General features: G+C 37.0%; 3 protein-coding genes across 3 annotated transcripts; all 3 read left to right on the top strand.

Annotated features, from left to right (window-relative positions):
* Positions 1-3,224: 3,224 nt before the first annotated feature.
* On the top strand, positions 3,225-11,415 carry LOC107777979 (putative protein S-acyltransferase 1). Its single transcript, XM_016598156.2, has 6 exons — positions 3,225-3,735; positions 4,488-4,682; positions 4,867-5,175; positions 6,080-6,301; positions 9,853-10,512; positions 10,994-11,415. Exons 1-6 carry the CDS (start codon positions 3,679-3,681, stop codon positions 10,997-10,999), a joined length of 1,449 nt encoding a protein of 482 aa, XP_016453642.1. The 5' UTR covers positions 3,225-3,678; the 3' UTR covers positions 11,000-11,415.
* A 905-nt stretch (positions 11,416-12,320) lies between these two features.
* Positions 12,321-15,265, top strand: LOC107777980 (magnesium-protoporphyrin IX monomethyl ester [oxidative] cyclase, chloroplastic). Its single transcript, XM_016598157.2, has 5 exons — positions 12,321-12,842; positions 13,562-13,626; positions 13,728-14,055; positions 14,187-14,285; positions 14,820-15,265. Exons 1-5 carry the CDS (start codon positions 12,384-12,386, stop codon positions 15,081-15,083), a joined length of 1,215 nt encoding a protein of 404 aa, XP_016453643.1. The 5' UTR covers positions 12,321-12,383; the 3' UTR covers positions 15,084-15,265.
* A 10,870-nt stretch (positions 15,266-26,135) lies between these two features.
* On the top strand, positions 26,136-27,297 carry LOC142178205 (uncharacterized). The gene is made up of 3 exons (XM_075247531.1): positions 26,136-26,600; positions 26,742-27,101; positions 27,178-27,297. Exons 1-3 carry the CDS (start codon positions 26,136-26,138, stop codon positions 27,295-27,297), a joined length of 945 nt encoding a protein of 314 aa, XP_075103632.1.
* The last annotated feature ends 380 nt before the right edge of the window (positions 27,298-27,677 follow it).

Below are 27,677 nucleotides of genomic sequence, written 5' to 3'. Positions count from 1 at the left end.
TGAAATTTAGAAAATCTTAGACCTAACACATGAATCTTTATTCTCATAAGCAATACTTTAGCTATTAATAGGAGGTATTCAATGCTAACCAGCTTGGATATAAACCAGCGTTATCAAGATGAACTGTCTTGATTTCATAATCTGAAAATTATGCTCTTAATTGAGAAAAGCAATTTCAAATACCAAACTGCAAGTTGACAATAATCGCGCATGTAACCATCTCATGTATGTATCTATAAGTGGTTCACATGATAGGTGAATGGGCCCATATTCACCTTTTATATATTTTAGAATTAGGGGTCTTAGTCCCAACTTTAGCTAGTATAATCATATTATTATGAGAACAAGCAACACAAGAAAATTCTTGAAGAATCTTCTAGTTCTTCAATATATACTTATCAGAATTCTCAATTAGCTCATCATATTTAAACCAGATGGCAAATAAAAACATCTAGTTTATTATGGCATGTGTTATCTTTTAGTAAACTTCTGGTTTACTATGGCATAAACTTTTATATCAGTAAACTTCTGATTTACGGTGGCTGTTTTGTATAAGTAAATTTCTAATTTACTGTAGCTACTTTTGCCTCAGTAAAAATTTTTGGTTTACTATGACTGCTATATAATATAGTACAAATTGAAGAATAAGGCGGGTAACTTCTCACATACATATTTATCCCTTATGATTGTGAAAATATGAAGATTTTCAATCTTTCAATCACTTGTAGTCTTAGTATGATTGTCATTTGTATTAGTAAACTTCGGGTTTATCATATCATATGTTTTGACCACAATAATGACAAATAAGCTATTCGGGAGCCTTCACTTTATTGTCCATAATCAAATATTATTCAGACACTACTTGTCTCATGTGTCTTCCAGACAAACAGTTAGCTCTTCAGGAGCTTTTGCTAAATTTTGTACTACCAAATATTGCTCAAATACTTCTGGTGTCATGAGAGAAAATCATAATCAAATGAACAATATAAAGCCAATTTTAAATTTATAAATGACAAAAATTAAGAATTTTAATATTTCTACTACTAACTTGGTGACAAATATCTCCTTCAAGGAGAAATACCATTAACATCTGAATATTTTATATCAATGCGGCAACCACATAGTCATTGCATCCTTTAAGGAAAGATACACGAGTTGTTATTTACTTCAGGAAACTCAATAACTAACCATAATATATTAATGTGGTTGTGGTAGAAAACAAGAATGCTTTTGCCTTAGAATGATACTTAATAAAATTATTCATGATGTTTTACGTACAACAATTACGTGCGGCAATGATCTTTATGCCACAAAAATAATATTTATATCCTCTGTTATTCTAGCTCTTCAGGAGGTGAGTTGTGATATTTTTTCATTCACTCTAGGGAATAAAAATGTGCTTAAAAAGTAACTTTGAATAGCTCATTTTTTTGTTTAAGCACAGAAAGACACAATTTCATAATATTTTCCTGCTTCAGGAGAAAAAAATTCAATTGTTTTACTACTTCAAGAGCAAATTTAAAATACGAAATATTGAGTACATATTCTTTCAATCATATTACCTCTTCTAGAGGTGAATCGTAATATATTTACCTTAAGAGCGCATTCATATTTACAAGCTTTATTAATATTGTCACATTCACTTTCGGGAATGGATTAATATTATCAAAAGTTCTCTTCCTTCCGGAGATGGAACATAATTATCTGGACGTGCAATAACCACATTAAATTGTGATGGCGTATGGCATCTTTTAATATATTTGCTACTTTAGGAGCAAATTGAGGTATGTATGTAATATAGAGAAATTTTCTCTAACTTATCTTCATTGTAACCATAGCAAGCCTAAATTATCACGTCTGGTGGTCATACGCATATACCACTTCTAGTGACAAAATTTAGTTACAATGAGATATACGAAACACAACCACTTCTGATGGTTGTATATTTCTTGCAAACTCTGCTGGAGTTTAAGTGAATCTAACAATGTTATCCACTTTGTAATCATTTATTAAGATAATTAGGATGAAAATAAAAACTAAAATAAGTATTGTATACGTAGCACATAATCAAGCAATCAATGATAAAGATATTAAACCAAATATAAGCAAAAGGCTCAAATTACTTAACACAAATTTGGCCACTTCAGACATAAGTGATATCTACAATACTACTGGTAAGAAAAAAAATTCACCACCTTAAGAATATAATCTACCTTATGATGCTCAGAATGAACAAGATCTAACCACAGACGTAAGAGCGTTGCCTTACATCGGAGATGAACACTGAAATAGAAATTAAATTCGAAGTAAGTGCTCAAAATGACAGAGTTCGTGCTGACAACGTGTTATAAAATAAAAACTATAAAGTAAATAAACCGAAGACAAATATATAGAGAGGGATTGATATATTATTCAATTTCAAACTAATGTACGCAATGAACTGAAATCTCCTCTATTTATAGAAGAAAAGAAGCAGTTGCGAGGCTTTTTAGAAAGCAGCTGCAAGGCTTTTCAGGAAGAAGCTGGGAGACGTTTCTTGAGTTGCTTGTAAGCTGTCTGTATGAGCTACTCGCAACCTGCCTGTTTAACAAGAAGGTGCTGCAAGTCATTTCATTGAGTTGCTTGCAACCTGCCTGCATGAGCTGCTTGTAGATAAACTTCAATGGAGTACTAAATGGATACTCTTATTCAGGAAGATTATCTACATCGGAGTAATAAATAAATATCCACAATAATATTTTTATAACAAAATTCCATTTATCACAATTAATGTCAAATTTACTATTATCACAATTTCTTATTTCCCAGTTAACCATGCATAAAAAGAATAAATGTCTCTAAAAAGATTTAATTTATATACATTGATAATGTAAATTCCTTTTACACCATCAATTAATCACTTTTAATTTAACATATTGCAGACTTGTAGCAAATTACTTACCTTATCAACTAGATTACTAATTCCACTAATTATCTGGAGTTACTTGTAATTATGTTTAGGTATAATAATATAATTTTATTTTGTTTTTGCATTGTTTGTTACTAATTCCATTTATAGCCAGGTTCAAAATAGCAGTAGATACAACCAGATAACGGAATATCGGCAGAGAGAGAGAGAGAGAGAAACAAAAGTTCGTTAACTGAAACCCAAAACATTTTTTTAAAAATTAAATTTAATTAGAGAAAAGAGAAGTTCAAGAGAGAGAAAGAGAAAAAGCATAATTGGAGAATTTCACACATTGGATAGGTACATTTCATTAATATTTTTGGAGAGAAGAGAGAGAGAGAGAGAGGAAGAAAGTAGAGAATAGGGGGAAGAATCCTTTCTGGGTAAATCCGTTTGACACATAAACACAACAACAAAAAGCAGCTGTTTCTTGATCACATATTTTGTGTCAAAACCAAAAAAAAAATAAAAATAAAGAGACTTTCTCTTTCTCTCTCTTTTGCTACATATTTTATGTCCAAACCCCATTTCTTGAAACCCTCCTCAAGACTTTTAATTGCCTAATGTTCTTGAATTTGATATGATTTCTTTACATGGATTATTGCAAGCCGATTAATAGTAGGATAAGAAAAGGAGCTTGATTCTTATTTTGGGATTGGAAGCATAGCAATCCAGAAAGTTGAAATTTTTTTGGGTTGTTTTGTTTCCTTATATTCCAAAATTTCTAAGTTATGGTTCGTGAAAAACATAAACCTCTGAGGCTTTATCAGGTTTGGAAGGGAAGCAATGTAAGTGCCTTTTCTTGGATTCTGCTGTATCCCATATGTATTACTTAATAGAAAAGAATAGTGAGAATTGTCAGAACCATGTGAAGTTTTTATATAAGCAATTTAGAAGTTTAGTCATGTTGAATTTGGATAGGGGTGTTTTTTAGCTGAAACTTTAAGGGCTTCAGTGTTTAGACAGCATGGACTAGCTAATTGATCAATTTTCTTTAACGCAAACATCCTCTCTACCCTCCAGGTAGGGGTAGGGGTAGGGGTAGGTACTGCGTACACCCTACCCTCCTCAGACACCACTTGTGGGAATCCACTGGGTTTGTTGTTGTTGTTTAACTATTTGATGAGTTGAATTTGATTCTTTTCTTTCTTCTCTTTGCTCTATCTGTTTTAAGAATGATTAATTGGTAATAAGTGAAGCATTGATAGCTATGATTTGGGTTTTACATAAATGACAATTTTCACTTAAAATCGTGGACTTTATGCAAGTTGTTTATATTTGAACTTGAAGATGCTGCTTTCATCTACTTATATCCTTAAACTGCTTGTTCATATGACAATTATCAGTAAAAGTCTGCTTTCATCCAGCTGAAATTTTGCAAAACCAAGATGATGCAATTTTTATATTCTTAAATCGCTTGTTTCATATGGTCAAGTTGTTCTTAGTTTCACAGTAATAGTATCTTTCAATATAATGAATTATTCAGACCTCTCTATACCATATCTCTTACCTTCACTTTTTTGCTTTTAAATGTTACCAGAAATTCTTATGGGGAGGAAGATTGATCTTCGGTCCGGATGTGTCATCTTTGTTTCTATCGACACTTTTGATTGCTGGCCCAGCACTTGCATTTTGTATTAAGGTCTCTTGTGTAATCAGACATCGCATCAAAGAGCACAAAGATGCTGGTCCTTGGTATCCTATACTTGGGATTGGAGTAGTTCTTACCATTATGGTACGGAGTTTCTTCATCATCCTTAAATTAGTAGACGTGGGTGATTCTGCATTCTGCGTTCTCCCTTTTTGGATAACTTATTATTTTCCCTTTGGAGTTAATTGTGAGTAAATGTATAATCTGTAGCTGACTGATATGACTGGAATGTTGAAGCTGTTGACCAATTCTTTAATATCTTATGCAGGATATAGTTTTTCTCTTTATGACATCTAGTAGAGATCCTGGAATCGTCCCAAGAAACACAACACCTCCTGAATCTGATGAAACATTTGATTTACATACCCCTTCCATGGAATGGGTCAACGGTAGAACTCCTCATTTGAAACTTCCACGAACAAAAGATGTAATCGTGAATGGACACACAGTTAAAGTCAAGTACTGTGATACATGTTTGCTGTATCGGCCTCCTCGTTCATCTCATTGTTCTATCTGCAACAATTGTGTTCAAAGATTTGATCATCATTGTCCCTGGGTTGGTCAATGCATTGGACTTGTACGTATAGCTGACTATGCATTTTTTCAAGCAAACTTGAACTGGATTTGGGTTGTTTTTGTTACCAATTGATAAACTGTCTGCTTGTGTCACAATTATGGTTATGTCTAAGTTGAAATAATACTTGCATTGTGAAATGAATAAAATTCCATGACTGCATAGCAAAAAGTAAAAGCTCATGCTAGCCAAATTTAATATAGCTTTTCCTCACAATTCAGCTATAGAGTCTTTTTTTTCAAGAGCATAATTCTGGATTTCTACTTAATAATTTTCGTAGATTAACAGGGAATGCTATTATGTTGAGGAAAAGTGGAGCGTACTCATATATTAGTTTGGCAGGAGATGCTAATCAGCCTTATGAAATGATATAAGTGATGGCATGAGATATAAATCAGCCATATGAAGTATGATTCTATTGACATTCATCACAAAATATTGTTGAATGGGAAAGAACAAATTCATTGATGGCGAGGAATATATGCAGAGTAATGATTATATCTTAGTGAATGCGTGAGAAATTAGATAATCCTTTGCTAGAGTATGAGTTGTACAAAAGGAGAGGTTAAAGAATTGGAGAATGAATGAAGAGGGTTAAGTGTAGTTCCTTTTATTTCATAGCTTGAGATATTAATATCATTGTATTTCCTTTCAGTTCTTGTTATAAGTGATCTAGTGATAATACAAACAAAATGGAAGATTCTTCTTTTCTTCTACTCTATCACTTGGGAGTGTAAGTTGTCATGCAAATTTATGTCCTCAGAGAAATGAAGTTACTTCTGTTACTCAAGATCATAAAGCACTGGATGCAGTAGGATACTAGACATCACTTTAAATGAGATATTATGACTTCATTCCACCTTTGTATAATTTTCTTAAATTTTTTCTATTTCTCACTTGGTTGCAGCGGAATTACAGATTCTTCTACTTGTTCATATCTACTTCAACCATATTATGCATATATGTCTTCATCATATCTTTGGTCAATATTCTTCATCATGGTGGCAACGTATGGAGAGCTATTTCACAAGATATCTTGTCAGATGTTCTCATTGTATACTGCTTCATTGCTGTTTGGTTTGTTGGTGGCCTTACTATTTTCCACTTTTACCTGATTAGCACTAACCAGGTGAAATTTCTAACCAAGATGTATGCTGACAAATCAGTTATGGCTCATCTATAATATTATCTGCAATATGAGTTGTCTTATGATGAATTGACATTTGTAGAAACTTCATCTTAAAATTGCATTTTTTCTATGGTGAATCATGTCTTTCCATTTTAGTTAGAGTATATTGTATGCGCGCCTGTTCATAGTTAAAATATATCCTGCAGTATGAATTACTCCAAGCTAGCAGGAATTTCTGACTGCTAGGACATCAGAGCACATAAATACCAAGCTTTGTTGATTGTCCATCTAAACATCTAGTTGAATCTCTGTGCTTTGTTTTGAGCTGCAACATCTATTAATATGTGAAAGTGAACCTGCTGACATGTCCAAGCGCGTAGAGTAATAATATGTGAAAGTGAACCTGCTGACATCTATTAAGACTATCCCCTTAAGTTTGTTTTGATATTTAATTGCAACCAGTGTATCCTCTCAACGTTCTTACTCCTGTTGTTCTTCAAGGTGTCGTTGCTTAGAATATTGACTTCCAAGGATTGAGCTCTTAAAATATCGGGCTATGATATGGATTTAACGTTAGTACAGAATTTATTAAATAAACCCCACTACCACCCCATCCAAAAGGTTAGGAGCTTACACTAAGGATGCACTTCCATAATTTTTCTTACTCTGCGGACAATAATCTACAACGCATCAAGATTATGAGAATCCCAGTATAGTGGCTCTAATACTCTCGGTGATGAATAGAGCATACTGCATTAATTGAGTTGTTCCGTGGACTATTTTCTTCATTTCACTCATGAGGTTCGTTACTGATTTGCCTTCTGGCTTGCTGGTCATAGTATTCTGAAAAACCAATTAAAATTCATCAACAGCAGAGGTCCAAATCTCATTTCTCCTTTATGGTTTAGGAGCTAGAGAAGTCCAATATATATGGTACAGTATGTTAGTGAAATTCTAAAGGCAATATCTTGAACTTTTTCTTCCCCTAGTTTTGAGTTCTCTAAACCCCTTCCCCGCCCCACCGTGCATAGATGCGTTAAGATATGCACTTACAATTGAATGTTTGCTTACAGTTCTCTAATGTCACGCCCCAAAACCGAGGAGCGCGACCGGCGCTCAACCGAGTGAACCCGACCGAGCAAGCCTGTTAGATTTCCTTCTACCCAAACTCATCCACAAATGGAGATAATACATATTTTCATTAATTAGACAAAAAGGTGTTCACGTCTACAATACCAATTCATTTCCAATAGTTTCATCATTTTTAAAGTTTCACAAATGGACAAGTAATACAACCACAACATAATATATCTTGACTTACCCAGCACCAATACACAACCCACACTATGTCTACGGAGCCTCTATAGATAAAGAAGAGTACAATGATAATGCCGGCAACAAGGCCCCGGCTATACCTCAAACAAAATACACGAAGTACAAAAGATTCATGACCCCGGGATGAAGTGGGGCTTACCAAGTCAGCTGGGAAGAATGTGTATTGCTATCACTGATTAATATCTCCTGCCGTGGAACCACCTGCAGCGCCCCCGGCAAAAGGACGTTAGTACTGTCGAATAGCACTAGTATGTATAACTAAACACCCTCTCAATAGAATGATAAATAATACAAACAAGATTATCATAATATCAATGAAAGCCTTAATCAACATCAAACCTCAATTTAGGATCAAGACAATGTTCAAATTAATTTCCATATCTCACATTGAGAGATTTTTAGTATCGATATACCATTGTCCACAATACTATTATTCACAATACCATTATTCACAAAATCAGTACCACCGTACTCTCAGCACGGAGTCCGATCACGACCCGATCGGCTAGGCTATCTCATTAAAGACATCAACCACAATTACTCTCAATATCAATACCACCGTCTTTAACACGGAGTCTGATCACGACCCGATCGGCTAGGCTATCCATTAGGGACATCGACCAAAATCACAATTTCAATTACAATTTCCAGCACAATCACCACCATTTGTGCGGCATAATGTCCGATCACGACCCGACCGACTAGGCTGTCTTATTCGAGACATCAACCTTTTTATATCAATCATCGCATTTCATATTACTTTCACATTTTTTCATTTCATTGGCACTAATGGCCATAATTATAAGATCATTCTTGGCACGTTGGCCATATTCAGTATTTTATGCTCACCCTTTTCAATTTCAAATGTCGTCGTCATCATCAACAACAAATACAATTCAAATCAAGGTGTGTAGCACACATGTGAGCAATTTAGAGTCTAAGGCACATAGAGATATTTCACAAAATTTGGCATAATAGCCTTCGTTTGAACTTGACTTGAAGTCGAAACATTATTAATGCACAACCCATATTTTAACACACCCTCAATTGATAACATAACATGAATAAAGCATTTGGGATATAAGAGAACAGTTTAGCCAACATACGTCACTTGAGCTTCCTTACACTCTAAATGTTCCGGAATTCTTAGCAACTTCAATCTATTGTAGAAATATAACAAATTGAATCAAAATTAGGAAGATGCTCATGGTTCTAGCTCATTTGAGCATTTTATCAAACACTAGGTGTGCATTAAGGTTTCAAGGTCCTTTTATGGAGGATTCCATCATCCCACAACCCAATCTTTACCATTTTTAGCTCAAAACTCTTCTTACACCCTTTGATAACACATGCATGTAAAATAAACAACTCTCATGCCCAAAAATTATCTTGCTAATTACCCATTTCTAGATAAAATTCGAAATTGAGGGTTAGGGTGCTGAATCTTACCTCTAGGATGAAGACCTAGTGAGTTTCCCTTCTTAATCTTCCAAAACTTGAGCAAGAATTGAACACCTTCTCACTCTAGGGCACTCTCTCTCACTCTAAAATGTCAGATTATAGCTCAAAAATGGTCCAAAACGTGTATTTAACGAAGTAGGGTCGGGTTTTAAAAACCCTAAAATGAAGATCCGGAACAGGTTCTGCGGTCGCATATGCGACCGCATAATAGTTATGCGGACCGCATATCGGTCGCATAATTGCTGACCAAAACGACCAAAAATCTGTTTGTGTCTGCGGTCACTATGCGGTCCGCATAACTGTTCTGCGGTCGCATAGTGCACCGCATAACAATTATGCGGTCGCATAGTTGACCGCATAATTGCTTCCAACTGGCCCAATTAACTGCCTCACTGTGCGGCCATTATGCGGTCCGCAGAGTGATTGTGCGGTCGCATAATGGACCGCAGAAACGTATTTCATTCCCAAACATTTTCCTTTACTCTCTGGTGCATTGTTCAACCCAAAAAGTCTGAGCCGCGACTCGCAAGCTCGCCGCGAAGAATTTCTACAATCCTCAAACACGTAAGCCTAGTCCGGCACCATGAAACATTATTTTCTTTGCAAATTTTACCGGGCTTTACACTTAAGTACTTCGAAATTTTTCCAGGGTGTTACATCTAATTTACCTGCTTGAAATATAAATCTGGTGTGTAGCTTCATGTTTTTTTACAGAACCGTTTCTTTTGTTTTTTCTTTTCGGTCACTTTTTGCAGACTACTTATGAAAACTTCAGGTATCGATATGATAAGAAGGAGAATCCCTATAATAGGGGGATGATTGAAAATATCAAAGAAGTTTTCTTGTCCAGGATCCCGCCTTCCTTAAATAATTTTCGAGTGATCGTTAAAGAAAATGACCTTGTAATGATTGAGCGACCAACTTCCAACTTTGTGGGAAATATCACTAGCTCAAAAGAGAAGATAGATATTGAGATGGGAACGATGTTTCCAGAGGATAGTGGACTTACACTTCCTGAAATTTTGCGGAATTTGGAATATGAGGAGATAGAGGATACTTTAAAAAGCAGGGAAGGAACAGGAGATACTTATTTTGATTCTGGTGATTATATACGAAGCATCTCCAGTTTAACGGAAAAAGTTGATATTGAGGATGGAGATAACTCTGCAGAAGATAAAGGAGTCGCACAGCCAGAAAATTCAGAGAATATGAATGGCAATAACATGAAGAAAATCTTCAAAAACAAGGATGACGACGGGAGAAATGATTATCATCCTTTTTGGTTTTCTCTTGAACAAGAAAAAGAAAGCGTAAAGAGCTCCACTCTAGGAAGTGGATCTAATGTAGAAGAGCACTCGGAAGAAGTAAATAGCTCGGCTCAGTATATGACACCAATAAATGAACCTAGCCCAAAGGTATCAATTTTTTTCATTTTCTTTCACTGTTTATTTTCTTTAAGCATATCCGTACTCTAGTTCTATGTAAAGACTAGGACCACATATATTGTTACTCTATTGAATGGTTGATAACACGAACCACAGTATGAATTAGATACACACACCAGGCACATGTGCAGTGTAGAACCAAGATTAAAGAGCCATTGCTTTGGCTTCATCGATGTTATACTTCAAGATGCATACTCAATCAGAAGGTTCAGGAACTGTAATGTGTTTGAGAGTGTTGGATCGATAATGTGATAATGTGTTTTAGTCTGTTGCTGGCGCTGTTCGTCTCTCTAAATGATCTATCACCCCCTTTAGTTATAAAAGATTAATGGTATTATTTGCTTTCCTCTTTCTTGATAAAGTTTTGGTTCTTCAACAGTAAAAATTGTCATCAGAGACTGCTGTAGTCTTTTGGATATTAATCAAAATGACATTACCATTTTTGTTTCAGGTCTAGCATACAGTACAAGGAACTCCCCCCTTGAGTCTTTTCCGTTTTACGTTGTGCACAAGCTGAGAAAATTTGCTCTCTTCAAGGATAGCATTTGGCAAGCTTGGGAATACTTGACCAAGATATGTGACTTGTCACATTTCATTGACAAGATCAGAAACGATTTGCAGAATTGTGTTTGAAATAATACAGGGTCTTGCTTGAGATGAGAGAGCAGATCCTGTTGGGGTTCAAAATTGTAGATAGATTGATGAGTAGCTCTTTTCTCTTAAATTGTTCATACTTTTGTCCAACTCCATGCAAAGTCTCCTTTTATTCTCTTAAAAACAGTGTGAATAGTTTGCAACAAGATGTGTAGCTATAGGGTTATGGAAAAATTGTTGGAGAACAAATAGATAGATGTGTGTAAATTTGATTTTGCAGCTTCTTATTCCACGTTTGTTTTCTATTGGAATGTTTTGAAATTTTTTTCCTTTTGGACCTTAGTCTCATGATAAATACCAAAGAAAGTTCCAATTGACTACTATTCATGGCATTTCCCTTTTCTTCTTGCTAGTTTGGCAAGATAAGAAGAAACAACAACTAAGGTAGGAAAGTTGCTACAAGTGGTGAAAGAAAAGCTATAAATTGTTAGTAACTTTCCTTCTTTATGTTATTGTTTTTTGGAGTGGCGTATCCAAGATTTAAACTCTATGGACTCAATATTAAGGTTTTTAGTATTGAATCAATTAAATTTTAAAAGTTATGAGTTCATATATATTATTCATTACAATTTTAATAAATTTTTATACATAAATATATGTCCCGGTGATATGTTCCCCCTGGGAGTACTAGATTACATCTGTCTCTTTTTCCAGCACAAATCGATTTGTTATTGTGTTTGGTACAGCTGAGATCAGAACATTATTAAATACTAATCAGTTAAACAAGATCCATTCATTTACATAAACTCTCTCAGACACACATAAATTACCAAACACAGGAGTGAGTAGTAACCAATCAAAAAGACCACACGAAAGAAACTCATAAAGATTAAATACAAATAGAAAATTTTTTCAACCAGTAGGAGCAGTGAATATCTTGAGAAATCTATTAAAGAAATAAAAGAAAAATCTTGAGAAATCTACATGGAGAAACATAGACCACAACTATTACTACTTTCCAATTGACACAAACATACAAAACTTACAAGGCTACCATGTAATCGAGCTGGCCCATCACAGATTGCCACGTGTCAAAAACCCACTTAATCCCCAAGATTTCATTGGATGAGATTAGATTCCATCACTGTCATCTAAATTCATATATTTCCCCTCCACCTCTCATTTCCCTTAGCTTCACTTCTTTCAAAGAACCACAGTTCCCTGCTCTGAAGTTATCGGGGGAAAAAATGGCAGCAGAAATGGCTTTACTAAAACCAATTACCAAGTTCAACACCTTTAACACCACCACTACTCCACGGCTGAGCAACCGCAGACTGCCGTTCACAGTGAGAATGTCAGCCACCACAACTCCACCAACTTCAAAACCAACCAAGAAAGCTCAGAAACAAGGAATTAAAGAGTCCCTTTTGACACCAAGATTTTACACAACTGATTTTGATGAAATGGAAACACTTTTCAACACTGAAATCAACAAGAACTTGAATGAAGCTGAGTTTGAGGCTCTCTTGCAGGAATTCAAGACTGATTATAATCAGACTCACTTTGTTAGGAACAAGGAGTTTAAAGAAGCTGCTGATAAAATTCAGGGACCTCTTAGGCAAATCTTTGTTGAATTCTTGGAGAGGTCTTGCACTGCTGAGTTCTCTGGTTTTCTTCTCTACAAGGAGCTTGGAAGGAGGCTCAAGGTATTTATTTCTTGTTTTCCTGTTTTTAGTGTTAATCATAGATATTATATGCAATTCTTGAGACTTTTTCTTTGGCTTGTTGTAGTTTGTGTTTTTATATTTGTGAAAATGTTAGTATAATTATTTGGTTCAAGTGGTTGAGCTTATCTAGGTTACTTTTTAGCTTCTGTTAAAGTGAAATTTGAATGTTTTCCAATTCTTTTTCTTTTTTCTTCTTTAGATTATAGTGCTTTGCAGCCATTGTTTGAAGAATAAGTTCTAAGTTATAGTTTGATTTCTAGAATGAAAAATCAAGTATTAGATGATTTGCTCATAGCATTCTCTCTAACACCTGTTTTTAGTGTTCAAGCTTCTGAAAAAAAGAAGAAGAAAAGCACATCTTCTGTTGCACATTGTTTGATATGTGACCAAGAAGGTTATAGTTGATTTCAGGCAGCTTACATCCTAGCTGTTTATGTTCATGTTCACTTATTATTATCATCTTTTTGCAACCATAAAAGAACACCCCAACCCCAACACATAAAACAAGAACAAAAGGTTTGTGCTTTTGCCTTCACTAGCAAAGTTTTACTTCTGTAATTCCGTGCTCAATCTTCAGAACGGAGACTTTAATCATGGTTAGAAAAAATAAAAAAAATTAGGTAGTTCGTTGCCAATATTGAATAGCTCCTCCTTCCCTCCCCTCCTATAACCAACTAATGCTTGAGTTATTTATGCAGAAAACTAATCCCGTCGTTGCAGAGATTTTCTCCCTCATGTCCAGGGATGAAGCTCGCCATGCTGGGTAAGCTCAAATATTACTCTCTCTTTGAGCATGGTTAATCAGAAAGGAAAATTACTTCAATCTATGAGTACTGAGAAGGTTTGGCTGTTGGGATTTTGCAGGTTTTTGAACAAGGGGTTATCTGATTTCAATTTGGCATTGGACTTGGGTTTTTTGACAAAAGCAAGAAAATACACTTTCTTCAAGCCAAAGTTCATCTTCTATGCAACTTACTTGTCTGAGAAAATTGGATACTGGAGGTACATTACCATATACAGGCATCTCAAGGCCAATCCTGAGTACACATGTTATCCAATCTTCAAATACTTTGAGAACTGGTGCCAGGATGAGAACCGCCACGGTGATTTCTTCTCTGCTTTGATGAAAGCACAGCCTCAGTTCCTCAATGACTGGAAGGCAAAGTTGTGGTCTCGCTTCTTCTGCCTTTCGGTAACCACCTGCATTTGAATATCCTTTCACTATGATTACCCAACTGAAAGGCTTTCACATTGCCTTCTATATAGAGATTATTTCACCTGTTTGACAATAATCTTACTTATATTTTGACTACCAAAATGCAGGTTTATGTCACAATGTACTTGAATGACTGCCAAAGAACAGATTTCTATGAAGGCATTGGGCTTGACACCAAAGAATTTGACATGCATGTCATCATTGAGGTGATCACTGGGCCGTATCTTACTCTTTCTTTATCGTTGCTTGATTAGCATGCTGTAGATTATGCAATTCTATATGTTCTATTCTTCATTACTCTTGGGCTAGAAAACTTTGGGATGCTATTTCAGTCACACTTCATTATAACAAAATTGAATGAGACTTCCATTTTTATTAGCCCACCTAGCATCTTAAGTGCTATATTACTATGTGGTTAGTGTCAGAAGTGTGAGGTTCTCTTAATGAACAGATGCTCCTACAGAAAACAAGATTTTTGAAAATCCCTTTTCAGTTTTCACCTCATGGAAGAGAACTATATCTTTCGGCTGTTACTACCCCGAATTATCCACATATTATTTAATTTTGCCCATTTGTATATTTACCTTGTCCACATTATGTAGTACCTGCTGTTGGTACCTCAGTTTACCTTGTAAGTTGTTGCATGCAATTAACTTGTTAAACTGTTCTTTCTAACGTTATCTTTTTTTCTTTTTGGTCGTGAGCGTAGCATATTCACTAACCTAGCATATCTTGTGCAGACAAACCGAACAACAGCAAGGATTTTCCCTGCTGTTCTTGACGTTGAGAACCCAGAATTCAAGAGGAAGTTGGACAGGATGGTGGAGATTAACCAAAAACTACTTGCTGTTGGGGAGACTGATGACATTCCACTTGTGAAGAATTTCAAGAGGATCCCTCTGATTGCAGCTCTGGCTTCTGAGTTATTGGCCGCATATCTCATGAAACCCATTGAGTCAGGTTCAGTTGATTTTGCAGAGTTTGAACCACAACTCGTCTACTAATTTCCTTTTCCCTCGTGACCTTGTGAAAAAACAGAGATCAGTTCTTTTCACATAGAGGTGCATGTTCATTGTTGTAAGTTATATAGCGTATTCAAGAAACACTCTCCTGCGTAGAGGACACCCCCTTGTATTATCTTGATAACCTAGAATGAATTTCTTGTGAGTACATCATTATGTTTTCATCTCGACTGTTCTCAGTTATTAGTCGCTTCAATTGACAATGGTTTCTTGTTGCTCATACTCCAGGGAGAGAAAGGGGCACGTACTTACAAATCCTATGAGCCCCACATTCAAGTTCTCCTTTAGATTTATATACTGTTTTGTGCAAAAAGAAATGGAAGACTTGAACATAAAGATCTGCAGATAAATTATATACACAACACAAAATTTAGTCTAGCACGTATGCAACACCTAACCATGAAGAGATTTGCAGCTGTAAAGCTAACACATGCTAATTCCATCATAAACTTCCCGATAACTAAGCACATACTTCTATTTCTTAGACAAACAAGAGTGGTGGAATTTCAGAATTTGCAGGTTATAGAAGCTCTTCTATTGATTATACAGATTTACAGACTGAAATTTAGTTACCTATTTCCTATGCGAATTGCAAGGCCAGACTCATCAGCAGTGCAGCCATTCATGAACCTTTTAATACTCCTGCAAATGCCATCTTTATCAACAACATGTTGAGAGAAATGGGATTTCTGTCAATACCCTTGGTGAGCCAAGCAGTTTACATGTTGACTAGCGAAAAACGCTTACAGATTTGTCACAGATAAGGCCTTCTGGCACCTTAGCTAGGAAAAGATTGTTGCATATACCCCCTCAAACTGACTTTTTTTTCCTTTCATCTTTTGCTTTTAGTCCTTTTGTGGAGGAACGAGCAATTTAAATGTCGAAAACGTCAATAAAATGGCCTCTAGGAGCAAGCCATAAACATGTATGTGTTCCTTGGTTATCTGATCCCCAAGAGTAAGCCCGCCTTGTACTTGCAAAATGTATATTAATCAACCATAATTAAGTTACAAAAGTTAATGTGCAAACACATTTTATGTATTTAATGGTTTGATGTAATCAACTCATGCGAGTAAGGTTTTCCATTCACTAGTCGTAGTGCATGTCCTAAGTGAGGAGATGCTGCAAGGATGAAGCTAACCCTCTCCATTGAAGCAAACACCTCAAAAGCAAGAAATTGGTGGGAAACTATGCTTAGAATCAAATGATTAAATAAAAATCAAATAACTAAATGATACTGACAATCAAGAAAATAAGGAAAGGAATGAGCCATATTGTCAATGTTCGACTTTGGTTGTGCTATAACTATACCTATATGGGTTCTCAAAATATTGCCATTATTTAGCTATGTTGAATGAAGATGGAGCACTGTATAGGGTAAAATATGTTTATATTAAATGATTGCATGAGGAAGTGACACGTGGAGCCGAACACAGAAAATAGTTGAATCCGAAGGCAACGATCCTATTTGTTACTGGAAAGAGAATGATACTCATAAAGATGAAATAAATGTCTGCCTCCCGATAGCATTTAATGAGGAATATTCTACAGCATTAAGTACACGGCCCGTTACAAGGAATATGACATTCATTGTCTATCGTTACACATTCTTCAATTGCCCTCATAATTGACATTAAAGAGGGGCTTGATCCTAGGACTTTGTTCCCTAGATGCAGCTATAAATAGTGAGCTCCATTATCATTGAAAACAACACGGATTTTTCTCACAAACATGCGCTACACTCTATTCAAAACTCAATATAATTTTATCTTCTTGTTTATTGATATCGTTGCTATTGTCCCCGGAAGCCCTCCTCCCGGAATTACAATTTCTGCTATTTTATCTCCATCTCAAGGCTAAGTATTATATTTTTGTCTTATTCATCTATTATTATAGGATCAAATTAATTCATTTGTCTATAAATCACGTATAATTTAAACTGTACCGTTTTACGAGTAAACGGGGCTTAGACATTTATATAATTAAGTTTGGTCCTTGCCTCTTTAACTAACGCATTTGATTATTTGTTCTTAGCAAAAAATCATAGAAAATGGCAGATAATGGTATTAACAACACACACAACCTTGAGGCCCGAGGAAATCAGCCTCAACACGAGGATTCAATCAGCGATACCCGCAGTGAGGGAACGAGGCCACATCGGTCCACGGAAGGCGGTACCCATGACATGTTCGAGAGGCGACTCTTGATGATGCTGAAGAAGATCACGTCATCGAAGCGGTAAGGGTGTTGGAGGAGCAACAACAGGCCATTTTAGGTTATCTCACACGGCAGGATAAGGTTATGATAGAACTGAAGCAGGCGTTATTGGGTGCTTCCAATAACGCGAATGAATGAGGTCCAGTTCCTCCTGGTGCTCCCGCAAATCAAACAACGCAAATAGTCGACAACAACACCCCGAGGGGCAAGGTCGGCTTCGATGGGATCGGGGGGAGCGTATCCGGTCATAACAACGAGAGTGATCCCTTCAAAAACGAACTCATACGGTTTATGAGGGAAGTGAATGCCCACATGGACCAAATTCCGGGTGCACCACCAATGCTGAAAGGGCCGGACTCAAAGAAGTACACTCAATTTCCGTACAAACCAAGCGTGGCACTAGAATTAATCCCGAAGCGGGTTTAAAATACCAGGCGTGCCGAAATATGATGGGACTTCAAATCCCGAGGAGCATATCACCACCTATACAATGGCGGTGAAGGGGAACGATTTAGCTCCCCACGAGATCGAGTCAGTTTTGCTGAAGAAATTCGGAGAGACTCTCACGAAGGGAGTCTTGACGTGGTATTCGCTTTTGCCCGAGCATTCCATAGACTCTTTCAAGATGCTCGCGGATTCTTTCATTAAGGCCCATGTTGGGGCCAGAAAAGTACAGGCCCGAAAGGGTCGATATATTTAGGATTGCACAAGGAGACTCCGAGTTGCTGCAGGAGTTTGTAACCAAGTTCCAGAAGGAAAGGATGTTGCTACCGGTTGTTCCGGATGAATGGGTGACTGGAGCATTCACCAAGGGTCTGAATCCGAGAAGTCTGATGCTTCCCAGAAGTTGAAAGAAAGTTTGCTCGAGTTCCAAGCAACAACTTGGGTAGATGTTCACAACCAGTACAAGTCAAGGATAAGGATTGAGGATGATCAACTCGATTTCCCAGTGTCGGTTAAGGGTCGGGACCGAGAGAAGAATAAAGAGAAATCAAAAGATGATTTCGACACAGATCGACGGTCTTCGAGGAGCCGGTTTTTTCCTTATGAATGGGCCGAAGGACGCAACAGAGGTTTCCGGTTGGCGGATAGGTTCATTACCAATAGAAGAACCGATCGCGGTCGGAACAACAAATCATTACAGGACAAGGAAACATCAGGTTCTCGAGATTCTTCCTACCTCAGACTTTTAAAATATAACATCAACGTCAGTATAGTAGAGTTGGTATCGGCTATGAGGAACATTAAAGAGGTACGGTTCCCAAATCCAATGAGATATGATCCCAGCCAAAGGAATCCTAACTTATGGTGCGAATACCACGAGACAAACGGTCATCGGACCGGGGACTGCCGGCATCTGTGCAAAAAGGTGGAGACACTGCTGAAAAATGGCCATCTCAGGGAATTTTTAAGTGACCGGGCTAAAAATAATTACGCTCGCAGTCGTGATAACATAGAGCCCTCAAAAGCAGGAGAAGATTCCTCGCGCCTGACAATTAACATTTTCAGGGGAAACAAGATTAACGGGGTTACATTCTCGGCGGCAAAAAAGACGAAGGTGTCAGTAACCCACAGCAAGAGGCTCCGGGAAGTCGCAGAAGACGACATCACTTTCACAAAGGAGGGACCAGATGTATTGTTGCTACCGAACAACGACGCATTGGTAATTTCTTTAAATATATTAGATTTTAAAATTAAACGTGTTCTGGTGGATCCAGAGAGTTCGGTCAATTTTATACAATGGAGAGTATTGGATCAAGTGATCACGTCCAAAGCATACCTCAATAGAGATGAAATGGTCGTATGCAGTAATAAATACCCAACTAGGAGTCGGGGTCGAATCCACTGGGAGCTAGGATGAGAGTTATGGGTATATATTTCAAATGAATAATTAGATTGCCTAGATTGCACCTCCACAGCAATGATTTGTTTCCTATTTCTACTGTTAATCTAATGATTGCAAGATAAAGAAAGTAGAGTAGAGATAATTGTTTTTAAGGTTTTTCCAAATGGGTAAAAGGCCTAGAGTTGTGACCATAACCTAGTTGTTTGGCTAATGGGATAAAAACGTTAATGCTTATTTTGTTGATTTGGGTGTATTATAGCTCTCAACTCTACATTACCCACTCAATACCTCTCGGTCAGAGAGTGATTTTGTCCAATTTGGCTTTCTCAAGACCAAATGGGAATCACCCGAAACAGTCGATAAGAGTTCAAGTCGGGTTATTACTATCTCTAGATTGAACCCTTTAATTGGGGTAATCAATCTCTCAATTGACCCAATTCCTTGTTAGTTAAGTTATCCTAGACTAGGTCCCTCTTTCTAAAGTAGAGACTAAGTCAAATAGGCATGAAATAATGTTTGCAACCATTAATTCTACGATTAAAGCATGAACTAAGCTAAATAATCAACACCCAATCATAAACAAGCACTAAATTAGATATCTGTAAGGTTTACACACTAGGGTTGGGTCACAACCCTAGTAAAAGTCTAGCTACTCATAATGGGATTTGAAGAAAATGAGGAAGAAAAACTAATTAAACTCATAATGGAAGTTTAAAATGATTTAATCTAATGTAAATACACCAAAGTAATGTGAAACTTCCTAAAGTAGTAAAGAAAAATGGCTACAACAACTTCAGATGTTCAAACTTAACATAATTTTGTGAAACTCGTCTATTTATACAAGGCTAAAAATTTCGGATAAAAATGCCCCTCGGGAGGTTCTGCGGCCTCATAATTCCATGTGCGGTCCGCAGATTTCTTCATATGGTAGGGAGTGGAGTCCTGCGGTCGCATATTTCTGAACTGCGGCTGCGAGGAAATCTTCTGCGGCCACACACTTCTGGACTGTGGCCGCAAGGTAACTCTTCTGCGGCCGCACAATTCTTGTGCGTTCCGCAATTCAAAGAGGCTCCTGGACTTGGTCTTTTTGCATACCCTCTCATCTTCGACTCTTAGCCCAGTTTTGCGGCCGCACAATTCATGTGCAGTCCGTATTTCAGGCAAAGTTCTGCTAAACTTTTCTTCTTGGTTTGCGCGCAGATGGAATTTTGATGTCCGCAATTTCTTCTGCAACCGCATAATTCCTTCTGCGGATCGCACATTTATTCTTATGTGCCCTTTATTGCCTTGTGATTCAGAACACTCTTTTTTGAGTCAGATTTCATCTCGGGAGACCAAACTTCCAGCATTCCTGCAATTTTGCACAATTTTATTAGTTTCGGGAACATAATTCAATGCTTTTCGACTAAAACAGAAGCTAAAAGGCGCTAATAAGCAGTCAAAATCCCCACTTATCAGCAAGCCAAGCTCACCGGAAGCATTATTCCGACCACAAAACTCATTGCCAGGTTTAACCTAGCAAGTGTGACAACCCGATGAGAGATCCTGCTGCCCACAAATGCCGAAAGGGTGATGAAGACGACCCTTTTCGAGGTGGTGGATGGTGATATGGGCTACAATATTATCCTGGCAAGACCATGGTTGCATGAGATGTAAGTTGTGTCATCGACATATCACCAGTTGCTGAAATTCCCAACTCCTGAGGGAATTAAACAAACAAGAGGTGACCAACTGGCGCCAAGAGAGATGAATGCAATTTCGGTCTCCAGTAGCAAAGGGAAGGAGCATGCGGCATAGCAATTATAGGAACCGACGCCTGTTCCCGAGTCAAGCGAAGTCAACTAGGGGGAAGAGGCATCGAAATCTTATCAGGTGCCAAGGTATTTCCAGGTACCAGAAGAGACGGACGCAACAAAATCCATAGCGGAAGAGCTTGAGCAAGTAGCATTATTCGAAAAGTTCTTGGAGAGGAAGTTCCACTTGGGGACATGACTGCATCCCGAACTAAGGTCTAGATTTATTGAATTTCTCAAATTTAACGTCGATTGTTTTACGTTATCACATGCGAATATGACAGGTATCCCGCCAGTAGTAGTCGTACATAAGCTAAGCTTGGATCCCATCATTCATCTGGTAAGACAGAAAACACGTCCTATTACCAAGGCCAGAAACAAATTCGTCAAAGAAGAGGTAACTCACTTACTTGATATCGGTTCAATCCGAGGGATAAAGTATCTAGACTGGCTAGCTAACATAGTAGTAATTCCAAAGAAGAAGAATAAATTTTGCATGTGCGTAGACTATAAGGACTCAAATAAGGCATGCCCAAAAGACTCATTCCCATTGCCGAGCATTGATCAAATGATTGATGCAATGGCCGGGCATGAGTTAATGCATTTCCTCGATGCTTACTCCGGGTATAATCAAATTAAGATGAACCCGGAAGATCAGGAAAAATCTTCGTTCATAACAAATTTCGACATATATTGCTATAATGTGATGCCCTTCGGGCTAAAGAACGCCGGAGCCGCTTATCAGCGGCTCGTGAACAAAATGTTTGAAAAGCAAATAAGGAAAACCATGGAAGTTTACATAGACGATATGCGTGTTAAGTCTTTGAACATATGTGATCATCTTAAACACTTGCAAGAAACTTTTGACAACTTAAGGAAGCATAACATGAAACTTAACCTCGAGAAGTGTGTGTTCGGGGTCAGCTCCGGCAAGTTCTTGGGATTCCTGGTGTCACAAAGAGGGATTGAGGTTAACCCTGATAAAATATCGAAGACATCCTGAACCAGCTATCAAGCGTAAAAGAGGTGCAATGGCTCACGGGTCGATTGACCGCTTTGAGCAGGTTCATTTCCCGGTCTTCAAAATAATGCCATCATTTCTTCTCGTTACTCAAAAAGAAGAACAATTTCGAATGGACCCCGGAATGTCAATAGGCTTTCAGGGATTTGAAAAGATATTTGTCAAGTCCTCAGTTACTATCGAAGCCGGAGGAAGGCAAAAAACTGTTAATCTACCTAGCAGTCTCGGAGGTAGCAGTAAGCGCTGTTTTGGTCCGTGAGGACGAAGGTACGCAATCTCCCATTTATTGCGTTAGTAGAATTTTAACGGAAGCAGAAACTCACTACCCACATATGGAGAAGTTGGCCTTATCCCTAGTAGTCGTCGCTCGAAAGCTAAGGCCTTACTTCCAATGTCACCCGGTAGTTGTAGTGACCACCTTTCCCCTGCGGAATATCCTTCATAAACCTAAACTTTCAGGTAGGCTGGCCAAGTGGGCCGTCAAAATGAGTGAATTTGACATAGAATATAAACCCAGGACTGCGATTAAGTCATAAGTTTTGGCCGACTTTATGACCGATTTTAGTCCGGGATTGTTACCTTTGGCAACCAAAGAAGAAGTGATGGTATCAAAATCGACATCAGGAGTTTAGACCTATTTACGAACGGAGCTTCCAAAGTAAAAGGGTCCGGGCTCAGCATAGTATTAACCATGCCTTTGGGAGAAACCCTAAGGCAGGCCATAAGAACGGTTCCTCTGACTAACAATGAAGCGGAGTATGAAGCTTTGATTGTAGGGCTCGAATTGGCCCGGGGACTAGATTCTGAGGTCATAGAAATCAAATGCGACTCCTAGCTGGTGGTAAATCAGGTCTACGGGATGTTCACGGCCAAAGAGGAACGCATGCAACAATACGTAGTGAAGGTTCAGGTTCTGCTTGCTCGGTTCTGTGAGTGGTCAATTACACATATCCCGAGGGAAGAAAATGCGGAAGTGGGCGCATTGGCTAACCTTGGCTCATCTACGAAAATGAAGGGATCGGACTCTGGTACTGTTGTACAGCTTATGCACTCGGTTCTGGACGTAGATAGCTGCTACGAGGTAAACGCGACTAATTTGATTTGGGATTGGAGGGATGAGATCATTTATTACCTCGATCACGAAAAGTTGCCTGAAGATCCTAAGGCATCCCAGGTGCTGCGCATTAAAGCATCACGATATAGTTTCAAAGGAGGTCAATTGTACAGGAAATCTTTCCAAGGCGCGCTGACCCAATGTTTTGGAGCCTCCGAAGCTAATTATGTTATGCGAAAAGTCCACGAAGGAATTTGTGGAAATCATTCGGCCACAGATTCCTTAGTACTAAAATTAGTAAGGGCAGGATACTATTGGTTCCGATGGAACAAGGCGCTAAAGCTTATGTTCAAAAATGCTATAAGTGCCAACGCTACGCATCGTTGGTACATCAGCCAGTAGAACCATTGCACTTAGTTTGTTGCCATGGCCGTTCATGAAGTAGGGAATGGATATCGTCGGACCACTACCGCCGGCCCCTGGTAAGGTAATGTTTCTTTTGATTTTAACTAACTATTTTTCTAAGTGGGTTGAAACAGGTCTTTATCAGAAGATTGTTGAACGTGAAGTGGTGGATTTCTTGTGGGAGAATATAAGTTGCAGAGAGACTATTTGTTAGAGTAAAATATGTTTATATTAAATGATCGTATGAGGAAATGACATGTGGAGCCGAAAACAGAAGATAGTTGAATCCGAAGGCAACGATCGTGTCTGTTACTAGAGAGAATGATACTTATAAATATGAAATAAATGCCTGTTTCCCGGTAGCACTTAATGAGGAATATTCTACAATATTAATTACACGGCCCGTTACAAGGAATATGTCATTCATTGCCTGCGATTACACATTCTTCAATGACCCTCATAATTGACATTAAAGAGGGGTTTGATCCTAGGACCTTGTTCCCTAAGTGCAGCTATAAATAGTGAGCTTCATTATCATTGAAAACAACACAGATTTTCTGACAAACATACGCTACACTATATTCAAAGCTCAATATAATTATATCTTCTTATTTATTGATATCATTGTTATTGTCCCCGGAAGCCCTGCTCTCGGAATTATAATTTCTCCTATTTTATCTCCATCTCAAGGCTAAGTATTACATTTTTGTCTAATTCATCTATTATTTTAGGATCAAATTAATTCACTTGTTTATAAACCATATATAAATTTAACTGTATCATTTTATGGGTAAACAAGCACTAGGTTGACAATGTAATGTTTAATTTGGGAGTTTAAGGTATATAAACACTAGAGATAATTTGTCTTATTTTTAAAATTAAAATAATAATTTATCTTATTTTTAAAATTAAAACAATAATTTATCTTATTTTTAAAATTAAAATATTATATTTGAAGGAGGCTTATTTATAAATATTGAGTGACCTCAACAAAGAATGACAACAAAAAGATATATATTTTCGAATCCAAAAAATTTGAAATTGAGATAGTGGGAGTATATTTTATTATAATTTAAAATAAATTATTTGAATTTTTCTTGTATAATATTTAGTCAAAATTGCGTGATTTTTTTATTATAAAAAGAGAAAATGCATAAAGACCTCATTCAACTTGTCCTGAAAAATTATTTACACACCTAAACTTTACGGTGTCTTAACACCCCACTATTGTTAAAATAATTATATTTATTTACTCCCTCTTAAGCCCTGGCCCAACTATAATAATTTGAGTGGAAAACACGCGCTTTATTACGAAGCCACATAATTAAAATGTCCAGTAAATAAAAATAACAGCCTTCCCCTATTCACTTTCACTCTCATTTACCCTATCAGTTAAAAATTCCCAACTTGAAGAACCCTAATGCCCAACCCTCGAAAATTCGATTTTCCTGACCAAAATCGAAGGGACCTATTGCAAAATCCTTCGATTTCATTGTTCTTTAGGGTTCATTTTGTTGTTATTATTTAATATGATGAGTTGGTGGAAGACCCGTTCGAAGCTAAAGGTCTTTGAAGAATCAAGTTCAAATATTGAAGTTGAATTATTTGTGAAACCATATCTACGTTTGGAGGTAAATCCATCAACCCTAGCCTTTTCTCTTATCAACCCTAAATATTATCTCTGTTTTAGTTTGTTTAATATCGTCCGTAACTAGAGTTTTGAACTTGCTTCAAATTTCTTCACTGTAACTTTTTCAATGTAAAATCCAATAACAGAAATACAATTTTTAAGGTGTAATAATAACCAAATTTCAGTTTTTTCTTGTTGCATGTGTTATCACTTGTTACGTCAGGGTATAATATTAACTGTTAATCCTTAATTAGTTTATTTTCTGCTATATTCAGGCATTTCAATGTCTTTTGTACTTGTTACACTGAGGTTTTTCCATGGTGAAAAAATCTCCATGGATAAGTTACATTCCTTTTCAATTGAGGATTATGTTGGTAGGATGATTACTGATTGTGTTGATGTCGATGTAGATATGTTCTCGTATTTTGAGTTTCTAGGTTATGTGAAAGAGTTTGGGTACAATAGTTCTTTTGTTGTTATTTATGTTAGACCACTTAATTATCCTGGTTTAGTAGTAATTAAAGTTAGTAGGGACCTTATGGGCATTTGTGAATAGTTAAAAATGGGGATATTGTGGAGGTATATATAGATCACATGGTTGATGATGTTGTAATGGTTTCCCCTCCATCAAAATATGTCAGCCAAGTGGGAGTGATAGTAATGTTACTTTTGAGAAGGAATCTGGTCAAGATTTGGGGGGCTGTGAGAGTTTGGGAACTTCTGAAAAGGCATCCAATGCTGCTGAAAATAGTGCCAATAACAATGTGCCTACAACTGTTACTACTAATGATAATTCAAAATCCTCATCTGAATCTAGCAGCAACACTAATAATAGCTCAGATTCAGAGCATGAGGAATTATTTGAAGAAGGAGAAGCTGATTATGGCAGTGATACACATGAGGAGTACATGATATTTAGGGCAGAAAAAAGGACTGTAGAGAGAAGGAAGGGGAAAGAAAGTGCTCGTGAATAAGAACATGTTAAACTAGGTAGGAGAGGGCCAAATGTGGGGTATGATGAATATGAATCTAGGAAGAAGAAGAGTTTGGAAGGTAAGATAGGTGGTGATGACCCTTATTACCCTTCAGATGATGCTGCCAACTTTGAGACAGATCCAGATGATGTTGATGATGAAGGTAAAGGGAAGGTTCAACAGAAAGTTAAAGCAAGAAGAAGAAGGAGACAAAAGAAGAGTTATCTTTGACAAGACTTGCAAGCAAATAGTTTGGGAAACTGGACTTGCATTTGCAAGTGTGAGAGATTTCAGAGAAGTTGTAACTAAATATGTTGTTCAACAAAAGTTTTTTATAGAAAAATATATAAATGAACCTACAAGGGTGAGAGTTAAGTACAAGAAGACATCATGTCCTTGGCTTCTAGTTGCTAGTTATGACTCTAGGACTAAGGATTTTGTAGTCAAGAACTATAATTCAATTCACAAATGTGACCCTACTAACAGAAACAAGTTATGTAATTCAAAGTACTTGGCCAAAAGGTTCAATGAGAGGATAAAAGAACAACATAACATTAGAGTAATCAAGTTTCAGGAGATTATTAGAAAAAAAATTGGGATTCTATGTTGGGAGGACTATTTGTAGGAGGACAAGAAATATTGTGTTGAATGAGATAATGATGATCATAAACTAGACTATGGCAGAATATTAAATTATAAGGATGAGTTTCTTAGATCAAATCCAGGGAGTACATATATAGTGAAGCTTAGTGATGAAACATTTGAAGGTGGGAAGAAAATATTTCTTGGGTTCTATATTTGTTTTCATGCAATGAAGAAGTCCTACTTGGCTGGTTGTAGGCCATGCATTGGGTTGGATGGATATTTTTTAAAAGAGGTATGTAGAGTCCAACTACTTGTAGCAGTTTGCAAAGATAGAAATAATCATATGCTTCCATTTGCTTGGGTTGTTGTTGAGATTGAAAATATGCACACTTGGAGGTGGTTTGTCAACCTTTTAAAGGATGATCTTCAGCTTGGAAATGGTACAAATATGACCATTATAACATATATGCAAAAAGTAAGCACTTGTAGTTTATTGCTATTTTTCTACTGCTAATTAGCTTTAAAACTAACTATCATTATTCATTTTGCAGGGGTGTGAGAATGCTATAACAGATCTACTTTCAAAATCTGAACATAGTATGTGTGCAAGGCACATCCTAGCTAACTGGTCTAAGAAATGGAGGGGCATAGAGAGAAAAAACTGCTTCTGAAGGTATGCAAGGTCTACCTATGAGTGAGAATTGACGAAAAATCTGGATGAAATGAAGAAATTGGGTAATAAGATAGTTGATGAACTGTTGTACTACAACATAGAAAGATGGAGCAAGGTGTATTTCAACACATTCTGCAAGTGTGACAATGTTGACAATAATATGGCAGAATGATTCAATGCTTTGATTTTGGCAGCAAAGCAGAAGACTATAGTGACGATGCTTGAAGAAATAAGGGTGAAGATGATGAACAGAATATGTCAACTCAGATAGTTTGGAAACATTTGGATTACTGATTTTTCACCAATGGCCATGAACGTCTTGGAAGAGAACACATAAAGATCAATGAAATGTAATATTTTCTGGAATGATGAGTTTGA

Source organism: Nicotiana tabacum, chromosome 24 (genome assembly GCF_000715075.1).
Source record: "Nicotiana tabacum cultivar K326 chromosome 24, ASM71507v2, whole genome shotgun sequence".
Lineage (NCBI taxonomy): Eukaryota > Viridiplantae > Streptophyta > Magnoliopsida > Solanales > Solanaceae > Nicotiana > Nicotiana tabacum.
The sequence above is the reverse complement of the archived record's forward strand: the minus strand, read 5'-3'. Positions and strand labels throughout refer to the sequence as shown.